The 11,354-nt window shown below is 40.9% G+C and overlaps 1 protein-coding gene across 7 annotated transcripts in view; it reads left to right on the forward strand.

The window, feature by feature from the left end:
- Nucleotides 1-11,354, forward strand: part of FOCAD (focadhesin) — a 324,630-nt gene that overhangs the window by 80,982 nt on the left and 232,294 nt on the right. For all 7 annotated transcript variants that reach the window (XM_023242354.2, XM_023242353.2, XM_045043365.1 and 4 more), the window contains 2 exons: nucleotides 981-1,185; nucleotides 5,863-6,069. In XM_023242354.2, coding sequence (XP_023098122.2) covers nucleotides 981-1,185; nucleotides 5,863-6,069 — 412 coding nt within the window. The remainder of the gene's footprint in view (nucleotides 1-980; nucleotides 1,186-5,862; nucleotides 6,070-11,354) is intronic.

Genomic DNA, 11,354 nt, shown 5'->3' on the forward strand with positions numbered 1-11,354 from the left:
TATATAGAAATCTAAATAGATAGGAAAAAATTTGTAAAGCCTTCCTCCTCTTTTCTTTCTTTTTCTTTCTTTTTCTTTTTTCTTTCTTCATCTTCTTCCTCCCTCCCCCCTCCCCCCTCCCCCCTCCCCCCTCCCCCCTCCCCCCTCCCTCCTCCTTCCTTCTTCTTCTTTCAAGAGAGAAAGAGAGAGCGAGCATGAGTCGGAGAGCAGGGCAGAGGGAGGTAGGGAGAGAATCTTAAGCAGGTTCCATTCTCATTGTGGAGCCTGATGTGGGGCTCGATCCCACAACCCTGGGATCATGACCTGAGCCGAAATCAGGAGTTGGACCCTCAACCGATTGAACCGCCAAGTGCCCCAAGGCTTCTTCCTTTGAGTGGGAAGAGCTTAAGAGGCAGGACTTGGAAAATTACGTTACTTCTTTCTGCTTTGTTTCTGCCTCTGCGTCATGGCATAATTTCATAGAGTTTTGGTGAAGAAGACATGAGTTGAAAGGCATAAAGTGCAGTAACTTGCACCGCGTGTGTTAACAATTGGACAAGTAAATGTTAACCGTTGTTATAATCTTGGGATGTCTGTATGGTTTTGTGTTACATATGACTTCACCGGTAGAGTTTTTCCAAAAATGCATGCCTGTGTCGTATTCCTGGAGAGTGGATCCTGATGTCTGTAATTCCAAAAAGGTTCTCAGGTTTCTCTTCATCAAAGACTGGTCCTGCAGATGTAGATGCTATTCTAGTAAGCAAGTAGAGATCCTTTCAGTGCTGGGTATCAGGCTTATGGTCTCTAGGTGTTGTCATGAAGTGACACGAAGAACTGCTTGGCACGGATCCAGGTAGGTCACGGTGCAATGGTGGAATCACGAGAAAAAGTTACACTTGATGGTATCGTAGCTTTTCGTGAACTATAAATTGATGTTTGACGATTATGGCTTGGTACTTCGTTTAACTTGGTGAGTGGCTGATGCGTTACATGGCTTGCAGGTCAGAAGTCTCATGCATCCAAATAATGGCACCATTTCTGTGGTATCTGTATTGTGAGCCATCTCAGTTAGAAGAATATGCTAAACTCCGACTAACCCTGCTGAAAGTCTTACTTCAGCCCAGGGTTCCTGGTGACACAGAACAGCCATCAACATTGGAACAACAGATACTTCAACTGTGCTGTGACATGGTTCCATGTCTGCAGGTAAGGCCTTCTTGTCCTCCTTTACTTACACAATGTCAGCATCAGCAATTGTTGTTGGTCATTGTCATCATACATGAATTAAGAACCCATGTGATCTGCAAACTCAAATACAAGCTCCGCTCTAGAAACGCTTGCAGGCTTTTGGAGATGATGAAGGGACCAACTCTAGATTTAACATTAATACATATCATGTTAACTAGCTTCACAGAAATATAAATCGGGATGCCTGGGTGGCTCAGTTGGTTAAGTCCCCAACTTCAGCTCAGGTCATGATCTCGTGGTTTGTGAGTTCGAGCTTTGCATCGGGCTCACTGCTGTCCCCTCTCTCTGCCTCTCTCCTGTTCATGTGCATGCATGTTCTCTCTCTTTCACTCTCTCTCCCTCTCTCTCTCTCTCTCTCCCTCTCTCTCTCTCTCCCTCTCTCTCTCTCTCTCTTTCACTCTCTCCCTGTCCCTCTCTCTCTTTCACTCTCTCCCTCTCTCTCTTTCACTCTCTCCCTCTCTCTCTTTCACTCTCTCCCTCCCTCTCTCTCTTTCACTCTCTCCCTCTCTCTCTCTCTTTCACTCTCTCCCTCTCTCTCTCTTTCACTCTCTGCCTCTCTCTTTCACTCTCTGCCTCTCTCTTTCACTCTCTCTCTCGCTCTCTCTTTCACTCTCTCTCTCGCTCTCTCTTTCACTCTCTCTCTCGCTCTCTCTGTCCCTCTCTCAAAAATAAGCATTAAAAATAAAGTTTAGGGGCTCCTGGGTACCTCATACCGTTAAGTGTCTGACTTCGGCTCAGGTCACAATCTCATGGTTCATGAGTTCAAGCCCCGTGTTGGGCTCTGTGCTATAGCTCAGAGCCTGGAGCCTGCTTCGGATTCTGTGTTTTCCTCTCTCTCTGCCCCTTCCGTGCTTGTACTGCACCCCCCCCCCCTCAAAAATAAATACACATTAAAATAAACAAAATCAAGTAAAAAAAGATATAAATCAACATAATCCATTTTAGGATTAGTAAGAATGAACACTTTTTGTTTAAGAAAGACTTCCCAGGGGAAGAGAGTATTGAGTTGAGTTTCTCCTTGTGCTAGACACAAAAAAGTTACAAGGAAAAAAAAAAAGACCTCTGTACAAGTTAGAAAAAGGTTTGTCTTGGGGAAGATACAGCCTTGAGGATGCAGGGCTTGACCAGCTGAGTGCTGGCTAGATTCCAGTTTCCACGCATCTCCCTACAACATACGCGGTGACCCTGATGCTTCTTGCTCTGCTCATGAGAAGCCCACAGTCTAGTAAGGGAGTTAAGACAAGTATATATATTCTCTTATTTCGAAGTAGATGGATAAAAGATGTCTAGGGGCGCCTGGGTGGCTCAGTCGGTTAGGCATCTGACTTCAGCTCAGGTCATGATGTCATGGTTCATAAGTTCGAGCCCTGCATCAGGTTCTGAGCTGACAGCTTGGAGCCTGGAGCCTGCTTCGGATTCTGTGTCTCCCTCTCTCTCTGCCCCTCCCCTGCTCATGCTCTGTCTCTCTCCGTCTCTCAAAAACTGAATAGAAAAAAGTTAAAAAAAAAAAAATTAAAAAAAAAATGTCTAACAGGTATGGATCCAATGCCTAGGAAGTTCAAGGGAGAAATATGAGCTAATGTCTCTGTAACTGCAGATTGGAAAAATTTTTTAATTCTTAAAAATTTTTAATTTTTTTCTTTTTTTGAGAGCGAGCAAGCAGGAGCGGGAGAGGGGCAGAGGGAGAGGAAGAGAGGATCTTGAAAAAAAAACATTAAAGAAACATTTTTGGTTAATGTCTATTTTTATTTTTGAGAGAAAGGCAGAGCATGAGCAGAGGAGGACCAGTGACAGAGGGAGACCCAGAATCCAAAGCAGGCTCCAGGCTCTGCGCCATCAGCACAGAGCCTGACAGGGAGCTCGAACTCATGACCCGTGAGATCATGACCTGACCCAAAGTCGGATGCTGAACCTCCTCAGCCACCCAGGCACCCCGAGAAAGGGAGAATCTTCAGCAGGCTCCACACTCAGTGAAGAGCGAGATGTGGGGCTTGATCTCACAACCATGAAATCATGACCTGAGCTGAAGAAATGAGATGCTAAGCCAGATGCTTAACTGACTGAGCCACCCAGGCGCCCCTATAACCACAGATCAAAAAAAAAAAAAAAATACCAGTTGCCCGTGTGTTGAGATATTAGTGTTGTGAGTTAATTTATCAGGCCATCCCATGTTATCATCGAGGTTTGTCTTTTGCCTAGACTCTGAGCCCCATGTTGCTTAGCCGATGGAGGGAATCTGTGAATATTTTTCAGAGCGATCGCTTGAGGTCACAGATGACCGGTTTTAAGTTTGCGCTCCCAAAGAGTGACTCGAGTGAATCTTTCCTTTGCGACTCATAAATAGGCTTTGCTGTAATCAAGGCAGAGAAACGTTAATTAAAACGAATTCTCCTGTGGCTTTTTCCAAAGCTTTTGTTTTGTGTGGGCAATAAAGCAGTGTGTAGGCAGAACATCTTGAACCGGGGCGCACTTTGCCACCGCATGCTTGCCTGAAACTGTTCGGGGTTCTTTGATGAATGTTTGCATTCATCCTTACGAACCGATTATTGACAAGCCTAAATAACTTCTAGCAGTGAGCTCTGTGGAACATTTCTGGCAGTCTGTGGCTTGTTTAATAGAGTCATGACAGGTGAACAAAAAAGGGATACATCATTTTGAACTAATGGAGCTAGCAACATAAATACATTTAATCATGTTACAAATCGGCTTTATTAGAATATGAAGAATCTCCACATCTGGAGGGATCTTAGTGGCGATGTCATGCGTTTTCCCACTGAGGCGTTTTCCCAGGTGTTTCTTCAGTTCTCTGAGATAACCATCCCATGACTAATGAAATATTTTAGTGATCAGAAGCATGCGATTTTGCAAGGCAACCTTTCTTTTCAAGTACTTCTAACTGACCTGCATTTTCCTAAGATTTTACCCATTAGTCTCCCTTCTTCGTAGAACAGAACAAAGTAGGCTTTATAAAGAGCCCATCTACATCCTGTTTTATGTTGTCTATTTCTCTTTTCTTTCCCTTTCTTCCTTTCCATCCTCCCCTCCTTTCTTTCCTTCATCACTTTCTTTACCAATGTTTCCAGACTTTTCCCTGTCCGTTGCCAGGAATTCTTTAGCTTATCACGGCTCAGAATGTATCACTGTGAAATGTTCTTTTTAGAGCTGAGTATACTCCTGTACTTGTGGTGTGACCCATACTGTGCACTTGAGTAGTATCTCATTAATTAAAAGAAAAATTATTTTAGAGAAAGCCATGCCACTGATGGCTGAAATCATAGTCAAGGAAATCCTGTTTTCTTTTTACATCAATTGTTCTTCCATGTTGTATTTGTGGAATTGTCTTTTTTTTTTTTTGGATTTACCTGCCTTAAACATCACTGTTGACTTTGTCCAAGACTTTGATTCATTCTTTTTAATTGTGACTCTTGTCATCGCACATGTTGTCTATCGTACATGACCTATTGCTACAAGAAAGAACATTACTTCATAAATATTGTTACAAATTTTGGTGATATTACAGGTTAGAGAGCCTTTGATGCTAACTTGCTGAGGTTGTCCCCCAAGTTTTTTATTATGGAAAATTTCAAGTATGCACAAAAAAATACACTCAAGGAAATACCTTGTCCAATAAACTTGAGGCTTTGTTTTAAATCCATTTTCTTGGTGGCCTTTTTCCTTTCTCATTGTATATTTGCAAAAGAGCAAAATAATTTAGCTGTTGGACTGTTCACATTTATTTTTTATAACTTAGTATTTTCTATCTCCCTTGATCTTTTAATATCTTTTTTTTTTTCTTTGCTAGCCATTGATTTTTCTCTTGGTATAACTTAAAGTCGTTTTGGGTTATTATGGTGGTAACAACTGGTGAAAGGTTCAGCTGGTCAGCTGTAGGCTTTCCTCTTGATGAATTTAACAGACATGAGGCTTCGGATTGAAGCAGATGGTTCATTGTTTGGAATCTCTGGGAAATGCCAATGTGTCTGTGAGTAGGACCATATCCTTAATACCAACTCCAGAATTTTGATCGGAACAGCTGGGTTTGAACTGAATTGGGATTTTCAAGAGCACCCAAGTCCTTCCTATCTAATACATTAGCCTGTTGAGTAGACATCCTACCCTTTGAACATGGTCTTCCGTTGCATCTGCCAAGTGTGGAAATGATGCCCTCAGTTAAGGTGGTCTGAGCAAATAACCTCCAGGTGAAGGGCTTAGTAGTACATAGACTAACATGCCAACCCATTTCTTCCAGGTAACTATGTTGGAATTGTAGAAAGGAGAGTTCATTTGGAGAACTCAAAACCTGCTTTAATTAATTTCCTTCAACATGTTGGCAGTGTCATGTAATTTGTCTTTAAAAAAAAAATCTGCACTCAGAGAAGTTAGGAAAAGAAAAGAAAAGAACTTGGACCAGCCAGCAGCAATGAAACAGTAGCAAATTGTATTTTGGCTAGTGACAGAAAAAGGCGGAGTTGATCCGTGGTTTAATCCTCTTTGAGTTTTGTACATTTCTTCATTTCTTGGAAGTCTTCATACATTTGGAGAAAAATACTGTTAAAGCTTCCTGCGTAGTTTACAATTACCCTTTGGTTTTGTATATTGTTTTAATATCATACAATTAATTTGTTTTTTAAACAGGTAAAAGATTTGGTCCAGACAACAGAAGTGATGACGTTTATTGAAGAAGTATATTTAAGCCTTCTGCGTCATCCCATTTTCTGGAAAATTCAGCTTAGCCAGCTGACCCTTCAGCTCTTGTGTGTCTGTGAAGTCAGCTTAAAGATAACTGGGGAATGCTCCTCATTAATTCACCTTTTAGAGCACAGCTTTGAACTTCTGAAGGAGGTAAGGGTAGTACGAAATTTTAATATCCCTGTTGTCCCTTAAGTGGGCCTTTCAAAGCAGGGTGAGTGTATTCTTTTACTTCATTGCATATCAAAGGTGTTTTGATCAAATACCATTAGATCATACTATTTTTTTTTCAACGTTTTTTTTATTTTTTATTTTTTATTTATTTTTGGGACAGAGAGAGACAGAGCATGAACGGGGGAGGGGCAGAGAGAGAGGGAGACACAGAATCGGAAACAGGCTCCAGGCTCCGAGCCATCAGCCCAGAGCCCGACGCAGGGCTCGAACTCACGGACCGCGAGATCGTGACCTGGCTGAAGTCGGACGCTTAACCGACTGCGCCACCCAGGCGCCCCTAGATCACACTATTAATGTGCTACTGCTGTCATCTGTTATAAAAACGAGTCACTAAACTTGGAGCACCAGTTAAGGGTCTACCCCTGTAGCATTTTGTTTTTCATTTATTCACGTACAACACAAGTACTGAGCACCTATTATATGCTCGACCCTGTAGAATACATACAAGAGAAGGTACAGTCTGTGACCCAAGAGACTTACAAACGTGCAAATAAATAATGCAAATAATTGGAGGACAGTAAATTAAATGCTTTTCTGGGAGGATCTGGAAAGTGCAGTGGGAGTACAAATTAAGGGAAGCAGGGCCTTGAGTTCAGATTTGAGGAAGTCTGAAGAGGGGTTTGCCTGATACAAACCAGGTGTTGGGGAGGCATTCCAGCTGTGGATCAGCATGTGCCCCAACACAGAAACGTGAGCAAGCTGGGCAGGCGTGACCTTCTCAGAAAACAAGATGTCAGCAAGGTACTGTTGACCGATCAAGATGTAGGGGAGGAGGCTGGGCCTACCACGAAAGGTCTTCTGTGCCACACGAATGAATTTACACTTTATCTTCTAAGCGAGGCGTGCTATTGCAACCTTTCTGCATGGAGGTACCCTCCTGTTTTCGGGTGTGGAAGATCATTGTGGTGGGAGAGTGGAGGAGGTTTTTAGAGCAGGGCAACACTACTGGGGCAGGCAGTGAGGAGGCACGTCTTAGACCGTTGGGGTGGCTGTAACAAACTACCACGGGATGGGTGGCTTGAACGACACAAATTCGTTGTTCACGCTTCTGGAGACCAGGAAGTCCCAGGCCAGGGTGCTGGCTGACTGGATTCTGGTGAGGAATCTCTTCCTGGCGTGTAGATAGCTGCCTCCTTGCTGCATTCTCACAGGGTGGGGAGAGAGTAAGAGTGAGCCATTCCTTCTTAAAAGAACACTATTCTTACTGGATGAGGGCCCCACCCTTATGACCTCATTTAACTTTAATTCTGCACTCCAAATGTAGTCACATTGGTAGTTAGGACTTCAGCATATTTATTTGTGTGGCAGGGCAACGTTTCTGTCCATAGCAAGGGGCTGATTAGGAGAAGAGAGTAGGAAAGAGTAGGAGATGGAGAGCAAGAGAGTAGGAAAAGAGAGATGTGGGAGATGAAGTCAGTAGGGCTTTGTGACTGATCAGATGGCAAAGGAGAAGTTCCTTGACAAGAGTCTCAGCTCTCTCTTTTGGGCATCTGGATGGTGCCATTCACTTGGAGGAATGGCAGCAGATGTTGGAGGGAAGATGACAAATCTTGGTTTTAGGGAGACTTGGTGTGAGGTATATATGAATCATAGATAGTTGGGTATGTGGTTTTGAAATTCAGGATAGAAGCTTTTAAGCGAAAGGTGTAGCTTTGTAGACATCTACTTCGGGGTGAATTTTAGCCATGGGATTGCATTGCGTGGGTTTTCATGGAACTCCAGGGGCTAGAGTGTACTGAAAATGGGGAGAGCGGATGGCTAGGAGGATTACATGTTAAACAGAAGAGACTGAGGACCTGAAAACCAAGGGAAGGAATAGCTCCTATTTCGAAAAGGTGAATGGCCAACATTGTCATGCTGAGAGTATTTAAAATAAGGCATGGAAAGTACTGTTAGGATGCAGTGAGAAGTTTATTGTTTGCATTAGAGGAAGCAGTTTGGAGTGATGGAACCAAATTAGAATAAAGGAGTGATAGGTAGGAAACAGAAAGGGAATGTAGATTTTAGAGGGAAGTGGGAGCCAAGGAAGGCAAATGTGTCAATTTGTCAACGATGTGTTTGTGTTCTATAATATATATTGATATGTGTAATAGTAATATGTGGTATATATTCTATAGTAATAGAATATCTCTATTTTATAAAGATCAATATTTTATCTCTATTACGTAAAATCTGTTATCTCTACTGTATGTTGTATATAACAGGATAATCATTATAGATCAAGGCCCTATTTAGATGTATAAATATATATAACCATACCTATTAGATATATAACATCTGCTGTTTATGACACATAATATTTTCTAGATAAGATATAGAAAACATGTAAAAACACAGTTCTTCTTACATTTTGGATGTTAACCCCTCATCAGATCATGAGCGAATGATCTCCCGTCCCGTAGATTGCTTTTTCATTTTGTCAATGATTTCCTTTCCTTTGCTGTGCAAAGGCTTTTTATTTTGATGCAGTCTCATCGGCTTGTTTTTTGCTTTTGTTGTCCTTGCCTCAGGAAACACCCAAAACAATACTGCTAAGACCAACTTCTGATTGTTTACTGCCTATGTTTTCTTCCAGGAATTTTATAATTTTAAGTGTTATAGTAAGGCTTGAATCCATTTTTAGTTTTTTAGTGTATGATGTAAGACAGTGGTCCAGTTTCATTCTTTTGCGGGTAGCTGTGTAGTTTTTCCCAGCACCATTTGAGAGACTGTCCTTTCCCCATTGTATATTCTTGCCTTTTTTGTCGAAGATTAATCATCCATAGGAGTGTCGGTTTATTTCCAGGCTCCCTGTTCTGTTCCATTGATCTGTGTGTCTGTTTTTGTGTAAGTACCATACCGTTTTGATTACTGTAAGCTTGCAGTATAATTTGGAACCTGGGAGTGTGATGCCTCCAGCTTTGTTGTTCTTTTGCGACATTGCCTTGGCTGTTTGAGGTCCTTCTGTGGTTCCACACAAATTTTAGGATTATTTGTTCTAGTTTGGTGAAAAATTCCATTGGTATTTTGATAGGGATTGTTTTGAATCTTTAGATTGTTCTGGGAAGTATGAACGTTGTAACAATAATTCTTCTAGCCCATGAACATGGAATGAATATCTTTCCATTTATTTGCGTCCTTTTCAGTTTTTCATTAGTCCCTTATTGTTGTCAGAGTACAGGTCTTTTACTTCCTTGGTTAAATTTATTCCTGTGTATTTTTTTCTTTTTTGATAACAGTTGTATATGGGATTGTTTTCTTAATTTCTCTTTCTGATAGTTTAGTATTAGTGTATAGAAATGCAACAGATTTCTGTGTGTTGATTTTTGTATCCCACAACTTTACTGAATTCATTTATTTTAATGGTTTTTCAGTGGAGGCTTTGGGGTTTTCTGTATGTAGTATATGTCATCGGCAAATGTGACAGTTTTCTTTCTAATTTGGGTGTCTTTTATCTCTTTTGCTTGCCTCATTGCTGTGGCTAGGATTTCCCATACTACGTTGAATAATGGTTTGAGAGTGGGCATCCTTGTCTTGTTCCTGGTCTTAAAGGGAAAGCTTTTAACTTTCACCATTGAGTATGATGTGAGATGTGGGTTTGTCATATATATCCTTTATTATTTTAGAGTATGTTCCAACTCTACTCACTTCATTGGATTTTTTTTTATGATAAATGATTGTTGAGTTTTGTCAAATGCTTTTTTTTTTTTTTTTACATTTATTGATTTTTGAGAGATAGAGTGAGACAAAGTGAGAGTAGAGGTGGGGAAGAGAGAGAGGGAGACACAGAATCCAAAGCACAGAATCCAAAGCTGTCAGCACAGAGCCTGACGTGGGGCTCGAACCCACAAACTGTGAGATCATGACCTGAGCCAAAGTCAGACGTTCAACTGACTGAGCCACCCAGGCACCCCTGCTTTTTCTTTTTTAAACTGGGCACGGAGGGGCACCTGGGTGGCTCACTTGCTTGAACATCCGACTCTTGATTTCAGCTCAGGTGATCATCCCAGGTTCTTGGGATCAGGCTCCATGTCAGGCTCTGCACTGGGTGTGGATGGAGCCTAAGATTCTCTCTCTCTCTCTCTCTCTCTCTCTCTCTTTCTCTCTCTCTCTGCACCTTTCCGCTGCTTGTGCATGCTCTCTAAAAATAAAAAAAAAAAGTGGACATGCAGAATTTGAAATGAAACTAATGAAAAGATAATGGCAAAGAATAGTATGACGGTATATATAGTAAGCATATTGGTTTCAAAATGTATTGATTGTCCTCAAGTAGATAACCATTGCTTCGTTGTTCTCAACTGTATTTCAAAATAGTGAGCAGGTATAGGCCCAAAGACACACATTAGAAAATATTCCTTTAAAACAATTCACAATTTTTCTTTCTTTGCTGGTTTTGAGAAGTCCATAAATAAGCACTTTGGAAGAGTGTGCGGTTTATTTTCACTTTTTAAATGGTATAACAGAGATGTGGATGTTTATTTATTATATACGGTGCCGGAGTTGAGAGTATTTCCAAGATTATAACTTTGAATTTGTCAGACTAATTTGTTTTCTCCAAGTGTTTTCTTAACACTTGGTTCTAGCTCTTGTTTACTTTTTTTTTCCCTTCCTTTTTTTTTTTTTTCCCTTGCCTGTCTTCACAGTTCCTAGACACTTCTGCTCGGCAGGTGTTTCTATAAAATTTCAGAAATGAAGTCACTTCAGGAAAATTTAAGCAAAAGCCTGGACCTTTCTTCTTTAGTTCCAGAATACATTAATGTTTTCTTTATTTAGAAAGCTTTCAAATTTAGAAAGCTCAATTTCAAAGCTTTAGAAAGCTTATGTTTTTTGCAATTTATTTATTAGAACTTGATGTTCACATTCTTCTTTTTCATTTCATTTATATACTTGATGAAAATATTTTTCAGTTTCTATGGTTATTGCTTTGCTACATTTAAATGTGCTTAATAGATTACTGCCCTGTAAAAATAATTGCTGCCTCCCTGGGTACTACTGTTTCTTTTATAAAAATACCATGACTTACTAAAATTTGGTAAGTGTAGTTCTTTACCTAAGTTGTAGAGTCTGGATTAGTTGAGCTACTTGGCAGAAATGAAGTATCTCGTAGTATTTCACGTAGGTTTTCAGTGGTTTGAAAAATTGGTTTTGAAGACTTGTCAGTCTGTTGTGTTACGGAGTTTTCTGCTTTAAAGTGATTTGGGGTATAGCCTAGGCTCTTCAGCCAG

The sequence above is a fragment of the Felis catus genome, chromosome D4 (genome assembly GCF_018350175.1).
Source record: "Felis catus isolate Fca126 chromosome D4, F.catus_Fca126_mat1.0, whole genome shotgun sequence".
NCBI lineage: Eukaryota > Metazoa > Chordata > Mammalia > Carnivora > Felidae > Felis > Felis catus.